This window comes from Haemorhous mexicanus, chromosome 2, assembly GCF_027477595.1.
Source record: "Haemorhous mexicanus isolate bHaeMex1 chromosome 2, bHaeMex1.pri, whole genome shotgun sequence".
Lineage (NCBI taxonomy): Eukaryota > Metazoa > Chordata > Aves > Passeriformes > Fringillidae > Haemorhous > Haemorhous mexicanus.
Genome location: NC_082342.1, coordinates 90,953,211 through 90,965,845, shown reverse-complemented (window position 1 = coordinate 90,965,845; position 12,635 = coordinate 90,953,211). Strand labels below are relative to the sequence as shown.

Sequence of the window (12,635 nt, the reverse complement as noted above, 5' to 3'; positions counted from 1 at the left end):
CTGATGGTAGTTACTTAGCCCTGGGATTCAAAGTAGCTATTAGAGAGCATTCTGTTCTTATTCCAAATACATGAGTGTTGTCTTAAAAGTAATGAACATATTTTAAATAAGCTAAGAAATTACATTAAAAAAATTTAAAAACCAAAGAATATTTTAACCTGCTGTGAACTCTCCTTTGAAATGCATATTAGTATAACAGAAAATATTTTGCACTGTTCAAAGCATTTGAAATCAGTGTTTAAATTGCCAGAAAACTTCAGCTTAGAGTTTTTTAAACTGGTGTTATATATTTGCAGTAATTTCTTTTTGTCACTTACAAGCTGTAATCACAAGCAGACACACAATGTGTCCCTGTTTCTAAACACATTGAAGAGCTGAGTACTTCTCTTAGGAGTAGGCTGAGCTGTGCTTCAGAAGAACCATCAGTGCCATCACATGAGCAAACCAGGCAAAGCACTGCTGCCAGTCCAGCCCAAAGAAAGAAAGCATTATATGCAGGTGAGACTCATATGAGCTGTAATTCTCAGCGGAATTCATTCACTAACTTGAAAAGATTCTGTTACAAATAGCAAAAACCATCCCTGTTTTGGGAACAAATTAGTAGTTTGCTGACTTAAGTAATCATCATTTTGAAAATCTAAACTTCTCTTCATCTCTACTTTTCAGCCATCCTACTTATTTGGTGCAAACAGACAGGGAAATGTCTGCTCATTTGTGCTTTGTCACAGGCCCTGCCATGAAAAAGTAGCTGTTTTAGCAGAATGTTTTGAAAGCTCTATAAACAGTTTTTTAACAGTAGATATTAAGCCCTAATCTCTTTTTATTCTAAGTACATAATTGGCAAGAATAAAGAGGTGATCTATATTGTACCATTTGCATCATTACTTACACTAATATTTTCTCTTACTACACCCATAGTAATACATTTCTCCTGGAAGTGTCCTTTGTATGCAGTCTGAAACTGAATTTACCCAGCTGAAGTAAATGAACCCTCATCTTTGGGGAAAATACAAAGTACAACTTAGCATTGAAGTAGTTTTCTGCTTGATGTATTGTGTAGGCGGTCACTTAAAAAACTGAATACCAAAGAGGAACTTAAAAATCTCAGGCATGTATTTGAGCAGTAAGTTAGCTCACTTCCTTTCTTTCCCTTTCAACAACTACAGATCAAACAAAGTCAAGTCTGCTGCAATTCCTGAACCGTGGTGTGAAATTTAGGGAAGAAAGCCCAGAGGAAGGAGTGTCTCCAGAGGAAAAGAGTTTTTCTGTCAAAAAGGGTGTGAAATGTACAACCATTTTCAAAGGCAAGTTGACAGAACAAGAAGCTCTGACTGGGGAAGATGGTAAAGTTTCTCCCATTACATTTGTAACTAATGGCACCTCATTTGAGGCAAAGCTGTGCAGATCTGCAGTACAAAGGACTAAAACTCAGCAGAGATACAGAGTTGGACATGAAATTGGGTTTTGTGACAGTGTCCTTACAGCTGTGTCCAGATTCCTGCCAGTTCCCAAACTAGCCTTTTACAGCTGGGTTTTTAATGGGGCTTAGAAATACATCCAGATAATATTAATTTCTTTCAGTAATTAGTCCAACTCTGAACTTTATGATATGTCTTTTAAGTAATTCTAAAACCTTACCTTATGACATTTGAAGATGTTTGACTTTTTTACATTTCAGCATATTTTGTTTAGTTTTTTATATATCTTCTGTAGAGATTTTCATAGTGGTATACCTTAAATTAGCTACTCCTGGCCATCTCATTAGTGGTAGTACTTGGTGTCATATCTTGACTTGGGAAATGGGCTGGTTAATGTTTGGTCTTGGTCAAAAATAAATAAACAGAAACAAATTTCAGTTTAAAAAATTGCCTTCCTATTTTATAAATTTATTCTCTGGCTGGTTAGGGCTCATGAGGCATATAGTAGCACTGTTACTATTGATCATGCACCAGGAAGGCGAGGAAAACTAATTTTCACTGATTAATTTAGCAACTGAAATGTTGTACAGTTGTTGTGCATGATGCTGCTTGTAGGCTCAAATAAAAAAATTGATGCTATTATATGACAACTAATTTAGGCATACTTTTGTGTGCACAAAACCTGTGAGATAACAAAATGCAAATGTTTTCTCTTAGATCTGAAAATGCAGAGTGTGAAAGGGGCATCTGAAAGGTATGTGTGTGCGTGTATAAATGCATAACAAAACTTACAGTTTACATACTTTCTTCAGTCATTTTGAACCTTTCAAATGTATTTCTATCTTAAGCTGCATCTCACAGTCTCTCTTTTCTAGCTCTCTAGATGTCTCTTCAGCTCTTTGGTTAAAGACCCATGGCTTGGCTGCTAGGCGACTCACCATCATGGATGCCTTAGCTCCTACAACTGTCCTTCACAGTAAAAAATACATCCCAGTTCTGGACAAGCATGTAGTTTCTAAAGTATTTGATAAGGTAAAACTCCTGCACTGTTTGAAACTAGAACAAAACTTGACAGTGTTTTCAAAAGGTTTTTTAAAATTAATTTCTATGAATGTCATAACAACATTTTCTGGTATTGTAGATTGTTGATGTGCACTAAATGTGTCATGCATATCTGAATGTTCATTCATGCATCAGTAAGAAGATAAAACTGATGGTTAATAGTATGTCTTGCATACTTTACCCTTAAGTTCTTTCACAGTTACCAGCTGATGTCAGTGTGCAGCCATTGAGTGTTTGGCAATTTCTTGGGCACAGCATCCTCCACTGATTCTTACTGATTCACTGTTGACTGTCTGTTCTGATAACTGTCTGTTATTCCATAAAGTCATCTGGAAAAGGTTGCTGGTGCACATTTTGTGGATTTGTGCATTCTCAACTTTTGCATGGGACTGCTAAGATATTTTGAAAAGTATTGTCATTCAAGAATTAAAATTAAGTTTAGAGAGCTGTAAGAGTGTATAAAATTGTGGAGGAATTCTGTATCCCAAAGTTTAAATTGCTGTTCACAGGAAATCCATTTCATGGCAAATTCCTCTAATTTTTCTTGTGTGATGCATCCTGCCAAAGTTCTGTGAATATGCTGCAGCTCATTTCAGTTAATAAAAACTATTTCTTTAAACAATGCTCAAAGAAAAAGCTAACCTTTTAAAAAAATAATAAAGAAAGTAATAGAATGTGGTATAGAACTAAGTAAAAGATTTATAGCAAATGTACACAATTTTACATTTTAAAGTACTCATGCTTGTTTTTTAAATTTAGGAATGGGAAATTTTGCTAAAACATTCAGACTGTAGAAGAAGAAAACAGTTCCTTTCTTTGATAATACCAGTTCTTCTCTTTTGGTAAAACAAAGTCAAAATCAAGATCTGTAAGGATTTTTTTTTTTTAAGTGTTAATTCTATTTTTAAAAATAGAATTAAAAGATATCTTTTTATATGAGAACATTTTTAAGGGTACATTTTAACATTTCAGATGTAAAATAGCCATTTTTCAAAAGAATTCAAAGAATTCAGACATTCAGTGGTTACAAAACTGTGCAAAACAATCTACCATAAATTTAAAACAAAAGACATTGGGAATTTCACAAAACTCTTACATCTCCCTTGTGAGTAGTCACTTCTTTTTCCATCTTCTTCTGAATATATCTGAAAGGTTCTCTTTTTTCTATGTTTTTTAATGAAAAGCCCTTGGAGTCCTTTACAGACAACCCTTGCAAAAAATCAAGCAGTCTGTAAAACAGTCTGTCTTTGAAAGTAGTCTAAATTATGATTCAGCAAGTTCTGTGTACAAGTTGTTTTTAATAGCAATTCATAGGAACTCCTGGTAGTCTAGTTCAGGACTGAATTAAGTTCAGTCTTATTTGAATTGACAGGTGCTGTACAGAATCCAAACAGTGATCCATGGGCTTTCTTTAGATTCAGGGATGTAAAGGCAAAATAATAATTTTTGTAATTTCTTCATACCTACTAATCTCCATTAGTTGTAATAAGACACTCAGTTTCTCAGGCAGGGGAGAATTATTGATGTGTATAAAGGAATGGATTTTTCTGGATCTGAAGCTGAGTATGGAAAATAAAGAGAAGGTTGTGGGTTGCACACAAGGTGAAAGCAGTAGAATTTTTGAGCTACAGAACCCACGTGACCTCCAGCTTCAAGCCAGCATATCAAGAAAATAGGGTGAGACTAGACAGTGAGCTTGAATGGGAGACTACTTTTCAGTATCTTGATTATTCCAGTACTTCAGAAGATTCCATAGAAGATAATAAATGTAGAGATAATTTTGCATTCTTCCTTCTGAGATCTTAGATTTCTTGGTGTGGAATGCAGACATCCTTGTCTGCTTTTCAGGGATAGTATAATTTTTATTTTTGGCCCTTGCCGGCAGTGATGATGGAATAAGTATGAACAGTTTTCTTATCTTGGAGATGCAGCAAGAAAAAGGTTTCCATGACAACTGTTCATTAACAAAAGGCTGACCTGTTGTTTTCAGTTCTGTGTTATCTGTCAGTTTCACCTGAGTTATTTCAAAGAGGTTAATTTATTAAACTACCCATCCAGGTTCATATTCAGAAAAAAATAGAATGGCTTGGGAGCTTGTCTAAATTATGCTATGTTAATTCTGGGGTAAACCTTCCCTGTAGAATCATGTAAATATATGCTACAGGCTGTGGCATCTAAGTACAGGTTTGCAAGTCATGAAGTTTTGACTCAGTGCTTTGCTGAAAAGGGTTAGATTCAGCCAACAAAACCATCTTTCTTTGGTCTAAAATGGGAAAATTTTTATAGGATTATTGTGCTTTGGTTTTGTCGTTAAGATTTTGAAATTTGAGGTTTGAAGTAAAAGCCATTTTTAAACAAGTGGATTCTTTTAGTGTGAAAGTTAGAATATTTAATTCAGAAAATGGAAAAACATTTTGGCAATAAAAAAATTTCTCTATGATTTCTATCAGCTGAATCTGTCAAATTTCACTTGACTTTGTGAGCAGTTTTCATTGTTCTCAAATTATGCATAGTATTTCAAGGTTAGTATTTGCTAAGAACACATTCCATTCTGTTTTTTGTCTGCAAAAGTATAATAATGTGTTTATGCTTGTCTGGTCCTTCTATTCTAAACAAAGTATTTTATAAATTGTATAAAATATTAATGTTGCAAATTATGCTGTTTGTACTTGAAATTCCTCTCAGAATTTGTAAGACCATGTAGACATGTGCTCCTACATGGTGAGGCCCTGCTGAACTTCTGTTACCTTGGTGTGGGTAATATCATAGACAACAATCATGGCATTACAGAACTTGGAGAGGGGTCATCACTCCCTGGCTGTCAGCTTTCAGACTTCACCTGGAAATGACAAGTAGCCAGGTATCTCTGCTCAGAATTATGGGCAGAGATTTACCTCATCTGTCTCCAGCAAGATACTTTCACTGACATGTTCCCATTGTCTTCAGCTTCTAAGTGATTTTAAGATTAATTTCATATTAGGAGCTTTGGTGTGGTCTGGCACTGATGTGACACAGATTTATTAATCAGAGAGAGACTGTCCTTGGAAAGAGAGGGTGATATAAAGCCACACTGCTGCTCCTAAAAAATTATTTTTGTTGCAATTTGAAATCCAGCTATGCTGAGATGATTCAAACACAAGTAAAGCATTACTAAAAAATGTTCTCAGTTAAACAATTCTCTTTATTGTTCTATTTTCTGATCGTTTGTCTTATTCCCCCAACAGGGGTTTTAGTTTAATGTAAATTGAACCTCATCCATGTTTTTCTCATCTATATCCTGATCTCAGGCAGGCACTTGGGGAAGATTCCCACTCAATCATATGCATTGAAGACAGGGGAAGAGTAGCATTCTCTTTCCTCTGCAGTTTCTGCCTTGGATTTTTTTTTTTGTTTGTTTATTTTCATCATCAAGACATTGATATGTAAAACAGCTTTTTGTTTACTAACTACTGAATAATTTAAGAGGCTGAAAGATGGTGGGACTTTGGACTGAGAATTTGGAAGGTATCTTTCCTCCTCTTTAGTCATCCATTTCTAACCTTTTCTCTGCCTTTTGAAGATCTACTTGCAGTTGTATTCATTTTTATTTTATAATGAAGTTGACTTATGTAGGTGTTGTATTGGGAGATTTGAAAAATATTAAAGTTTCTGATTCTGATGAACCTGACTAGGTTCCTAAATAGTCAAGACAAGTTTTGGTGACCAATGTTCACCTTGCTCTCTCTTTGGTGATCAGTGTGATGGTGAGAAATATCTCTCTATAGCTTTACTACTCTAATTCTTTGCAAAATGAAATCCTCCAGAAAAAGAACATTAAATACATTTAAATATCTACTCTCATGCCTGTATGCTACAATTAGATGCTAGAAAGTATGAGAGTGTTTTAAGGCAGTAAAACCTGGAATATGGTCATACACTAGACATATTTGTTTTCTTCAAACTTACATTATTAGAGTGAATTGTTTTACAGTACTGATTTAGTTAGAATTACTTAGTAGCTAGGAATCTTAATTTGTAACTTCTTCATAATGAGATTGTTTAATTTTAGAAGAACTGGCTGGAAACTGTGTCTTAATTCTGACATTTGTGGTGCTTAGATTTTTCTTTCTGCAACTTCCAGTGTTCCTTCTGGCTGTTCTGAGCCTTGGCATTCAGTCATTCATAAATTTGTATGATAAATGATATCTGTGTCTTTTATTGCATGATAGATGTTGCCATTGGCCCATGTTAGCAGTGACAAGAAGGGGATTGCACTAATTAATCCTTGGGCAGTGAATCTTGATGCCTATAAAAAGAAGCTGGAACAAGCAATTATATCCTATGAGAGGCAAGTTTACTCACCAGAAATGTATTATGGTTGCAGTCATGTTTCCGTTTTTTTCTCAGGTACTCAGTATTTCTTCACACATGCTTTGATCAATACTGATAATTCTGCATGTTGACACACTTTAGTTCACCATCAACATGTGGGAGAAATTTTATTTTCTTAAAAAAAATTAATGAATGTAAAAACATAGGCAAGGAGATAAATAACAACATGTTGCTAATATCATGTTTTTTCAGTGACAAAACAAAATTCTTTTACTATTTGGGAGCAAACCTGAAACCCATCATCCCTCAGGAGGAATTTGGCCATAAACATACAGTGCTAGCCAGACTTGTAACTTAAACTAAGCTCCTGTATCAACAGGCTGGCACTTAAATTAAGGTCCTGCTTTTTGCTGCCAGCTCTCTATCACCCAAGTATGGTTGGGTGCATGCAAAAATATAACTGAGGCACCAATAAGAAACTGACAATTTAAATTTGGTGAAGATTTTTTTTTTTTTTTGAGAGGCATATGTATTGTACTTTTAAATTTAATGTTAGTAAAAGCACAACAGAAGTAAAGAGGAAAAAGGTATTACATCTCTAAACTACTTCTTTCCATGATCCAACTTTTTGCAATTTTTTTTTTAAATAATGCAGTTGACTATGGTGTAAATCAGTAATCATATGAAAGCTTTGACTAGAACTGTTTTAATAAATAGTTTTAGGCTGTATTCTGATAACATTTACAAATGTAATTATTTTATATGACCAAAACCACCTTGATGACAAGTGTTTTGTCCTTGTTTTTTGATTAATTCCACAGGGGATCTTTAGGGTTTGAGATTATTTTCCTTGATAGCTATATGATCATACCAGCTCTTTCTAAAGCATGTTACAGCTTTCTTTTCCAATCCTATGATCCTATATGGATCTTTTGTGATAAAATCAAGAAATTTGATTTGAAAATGCTCTTGATATGTCTCGTATTAATGGAGTTCAGTGAATAAAAGTCTATTGTTTTCTTTTTTCTGTCACTGAGACAATACTGTTGTTATCAGGCTGATGAAGAATTAATAGCAATTGATTTGTCATTCATTTTAATAGAAGGTTCAAGGGGTTTATTTGTGATGGTGAGCTCTGAAAAAAATTCAAGTTTTTCATTGCTGTGCCATACCATTGAATATTTTACATTTTCTGACTTTGATTTTAAGGAAAAGAAAATTGTTTTCTGGTTAAACTCTGATAGCATTGCCACAGTCTCCCTAAGACTTTGGTGACAAGAATTACTGTTTACTTCTGTTTACCAACAGAGATCAATGAATCAGTGTATTTTACAATAGGAAGACTGAGTTCCTACTCCATGAAAAAGAGGTATAGAAGACTAATCTACCCGAAGATCCTTATAATTGGCAATGCAAAAAAAGAGATCTCTTTGCTTTTTCTCTACATGTGAAACAGCAAGCCAGTCAATTTTTTTTAATCTCGATGTCACAGCCCTTTTCTAGTAATGGAACTTCCAAAAGCTGCAGTTCAGCTTTGTAAATAGTGGTTGGTCACAAATTTATTGTGACATATGTAGATGAAACAATACATCAGGGCATCCAGGTTTCAAGCACAGAAGCAAACATGCCAGTATTTTTCCCATATGCGGATTGAGTTTAGCATCAGATTTAGAGGGAGAAAACTGGCAAGGACAGAATTTTTGTGGTCTGACAAGGAGAATACACAGCATTAAAGGAGGAAAACACTGAAAGCTTCATAATGTGTTTGATTTTGTATAGCCAGGAGCTTTTATAACCAATTTAGTTATGGTTGTGCAGATTTAGAAGGATGAAATAGGCATTGGAGCATGCTGAGACTGTATATTGGGAAGGAACTAAGTCATTTATATTCTAAAAATGCTTGGATATAGTTTCTGGTAGATAAAATGAATCATCAAGAATTTCGTATTCAGAATCTGTTGTTAATGTGGGGTTTTTTTTTGTGCCTGCACCAGTAAATCTGGCAAGACTACTTGTAGTCAGTCAGGTTACAATCTGAATTTTTCCTAGCAATGAATTTGTTCTTGTATCCAAAGGAAATTTGGATTTTTTTTCTAGAATTACAGTAATCTTCTAGAATTACTGATCATCATTGGGATGATCAGTATTTCTATAGCTGAAAGTGTGTGACGGCTTGTTTGGAATGTTAAACTAGATGATCTTCTAAGAGTTCAAAATTTCTGTCTTAAAAAGCAAAAGCAGAAAGTTTAGTGGTGCTTTTAAAACATCTCAGACCTGCATTGCTTTGGGATAATCACTTCTGTTTTCCTGTCAGTAGTTTTTCTTCATAGCCAGAGTTTAATGAATTAGAAACCCGAACGGCACAACTGAGGGGTAGTCTTAGCAGGGAAAAAAATTAGAAATTAGCATTACTACATTCAGACTACATTTTCTGAAAATGTTTAATTGGAGGAACTGTGCAGCTTAACTGGCATTTAATCAGTTTTGTTATTTGATTTAACTTGCTGGTGCTGAAGACAGCCATCCATAGAAAATCCTGGCAGGAAGCAGCAGTGATTGCCATTAAACCTTCTATGACCCTGAAACAGTCATGCTGTTATTTGATGGAAGATACTGCTTTCCCATCTTCTTTTGCAGTTGATAATTTCATAGCTGAATGATAAGGATACAATTTGATGATACAGTGTGCTTGGAATACAAATCAGTGCAGATATCTTAAGAAACTGTGTTTATTTGCTAGTTTTGAGATGATCAGCTGCACAAGGAACTGCATTCCCTCAATAACTGCTTTCCTTTCATTAACAGGCGCCTGAACCTAGTTATTTGGAGAGCACTATCTCAGGAGGAAAGAGACAAGTAAGCTATCACTTTTGGTTTTCTAATGTACCTCTGAAGTTCATAAATATTTGGTAGGTTGTTATCACTATTTCTATAACCAACTGGTTTAATTTTCAACTATTTAGTAAATATACCTTGTTTTCAAAAAATATATATGATATGGAGTAATATGAAATTCTGGACCTCCTTTTTGTGGTGCTGATTATTTTTAAAGGAAAGGACATGCATTCTATTTGAATGTTGCTTCTCTATCCTTTATCAGTGTCAAATGCAGGGCCTTGGGAGGGCAGCATGTCATTGCTTTTGACATCAGAGTAAATCTCTCATCCTGTAAAGAGCTCTCTAGTGGCTGGTTTGTTAAGGTGTAATAAGCACCTTAAAAGCATGTGCTGGCACCGTATATCACTCTGCAAGTTTGTACTACACTAACTAGCCTATTTTTTTCTATTGATTTAGAAAAGTAATTGCTGTATAAACATCAGTGAAGTTAGCATCTGTTAGTGCCAGAGAATAAAGCGAAGATCAATTAATGAAAACTGAATGTGCCTGAAATAGTTTTTCTCAGAAAAATGGGAATGAAAACTAGAATGCTTTTAAGAAGACATAAGCTAATGAGTAAAAAACCAACAGTTCTGTCATCAATAAGAAGAACTAAAACCTCATTCTGGTGCAGAGAAGAAATGAAGACTGTTAAACAAAACAGCATGTAATGAAAAAAAAAAGGAAATAGTTGTCTCTTGATAGACAATGAGTTGCAAAATATAGAAATTTGACAGGGTGTCATCCAAAATGTTTAATTATTGATAACATATGGCCAATTATACATGTAATGAAAAAAGTAATAGCAATTGCACAGTCTATTGCTAGAGGAGGATATAAATCATTAGTATTGTGCATAGATATTAAAATATTTGATTTGTTTTTCAAAAATTATGGCTCAGCCACTTGAATTTCTCTGTAGCTGTGTATAAGATATAGTTATACCAGGCATGATTGTTCAACCAAACACAGCAGTACCTAGATGAAATGCAAGAACTTGTAGCATCCAGAAGATAAATTGGGCCAATCTGATTCTTTATTCTGCCTTCACAATTTGTGACTCTATCTGTAGAGTAATTAAAATGTTTCCTACTTGTGATTATTAATTTCTTTAAAAATATATATTTTATTAAGATTTGAAGAGGATGGGCCAGTCCAATATATACAACATAAAGAAACTTTGCTGGAGGCTTTAGAGAATTTGGGATGGCCAGTTTCCTATGAAGATGTAAAATTGTTAGAAGATGAGATATTGACAGCATTAACATATATACAACAAGCCTCTGATCTTCAGGAAGCTGTCAAAAAGGAAATTGAGAAAAGCTCAGAATCACACATAAGCAACAATAAAAAGGTAATACATGGGAAGGGATTTTTTCCCCTTAGATATTCCTCTTCACAATGTACCTCTGGAATATTTTTTTCCATGATCATAGATGATAAAGTAGAATTGTAGCATGATGCTAAATAAAATAGATAGAGGAAAGAAGGTTGTTAAGAAGAGAGTAAGCTTTCAATTACTTTTTTTAAATATTGGGGAAGTAGAAGTTCAGAAGCTTCAGAGACAGCCACAGAATTGAGCCTCTTAGAAATAAATCACAGCAAAGGATCTTTATTTCTGCTGTAATGATAGCAGGAAAGAGAAATAACAGATATATTAAAGGCAATTTGATACAACATTTGTGGTTGGGTAATATCTGATAAACAGGACTAAAAGATATTCTAATATTGGAGTAATTCACTGTAATCTTCTATGGTACGTTTCTTGTAAAAGAAAATATAGAGAGAAGAGGTGGGATTCAGCTTCATTTTTGTACACTAAAATTTAACTGTCTCTAAAATGTGGGTATGTGTGACCTGGTGGGCAATATCACAGCATTGTGAACTCAGTCAGTGGCACCTGGAGCTCATTCTGAAGTGGACACCCACTTTTGGCTAGGCAGAGAGGCTTATTTTCTCTCTCAATTTCATTAATACATTAGTCTGGCTACTCTGAAACTACAATTGAAGTTAGTGTTTTTATATATATGTATATGTGTGTGTTTTCTGTAGCTTTTGAGTTTTTTAATTCCATTAAGACTGCACATTTGAAAACATTTCAAAGTCATAAAACAGATGATCTTAATTCATTTTACTTTAGTTTGGAAATATTACATTGCTGCTAGAGCTATTTTGATTATTGATTTACCTATGCCATATAATGTCCCAATACAAGAGCAGCAGAAACATGTTTATGTTACATTTGTTGAGTGTAATTTTACTGTTGCCTTGAAACAACCAGTGTGTGCTCTCAGACATGATGTGATTAACATTGTGCAATCACTTATCCTGAGCCAACCTGCTTTAGGAGTCTAATCAGAGCAGCATCTTCAGTAATTGCTAATCTGCAACTGAAAGGCTTCAAGAGTGAGGCAGAAATGCAGATGTAATTAGAATTCTGTTTATGTAGCAGAAAAACAATGGGAAAAAAAAAGACTAAAAATAGGAAGGCTTTAAAAAGTTTTGTTGAAGGTTTTGCCAATTATGATGTCTGCCCACAAAATGGGTCTAGAGAAATAAACTGCCAGCTGAAATACATTACAGCTAGGAAATAGCTGATATGGCACTGAATGAAAATTGTCATTGTGACATCTAGAAAAATCACAATTATCCTGAAACTACTCAACAAAGCAGACTTTTAAATTTCCTGATGATTTTTAAACTAAATTTAAATAAAGAGCTGAAAACTGAGGTGTTTTCTTTTTCGGCTCTTTCATAAAAACGGGTTATGTCCATTCAGAATGGGCTTATTCCCAGTGGCACCCAGGGAAGAGTGGTGGTTGCTTGACTCTGGAGGTGTCAGGATTATGAGAACCCGAAGTTTGAGCCAAGATACATGGAGATCTGTGGGTATTTTTCATGTCTATTCTCACTTACAGTACAAAAATCTTACTGCAGGCGTTCCATACTATTGTCTCCTTAGCACAA

The 12,635-nt window shown here is 34.5% G+C and overlaps 1 protein-coding gene across 1 annotated transcript in view; it reads left to right on the top strand.

Moving 5' to 3' along the window:
* VWA3B (von Willebrand factor A domain containing 3B) overlaps window positions 1–12,635 on the top strand; it is a 64,000-nt gene that overhangs the window by 40,623 nt on the left and 10,742 nt on the right. The window contains exons 17-23 of the mRNA XM_059839463.1: window positions 392–498; window positions 1,167–1,343; window positions 2,136–2,172; window positions 2,294–2,450; window positions 6,689–6,807; window positions 9,597–9,647; window positions 10,803–11,022. Of these exons, the coding sequence (XP_059695446.1) occupies window positions 392–498; window positions 1,167–1,343; window positions 2,136–2,172; window positions 2,294–2,450; window positions 6,689–6,807; window positions 9,597–9,647; window positions 10,803–11,022 (868 nt within the window). The remainder of the gene's footprint in view (window positions 1–391; window positions 499–1,166; window positions 1,344–2,135; window positions 2,173–2,293; window positions 2,451–6,688; window positions 6,808–9,596; window positions 9,648–10,802; window positions 11,023–12,635) is intronic.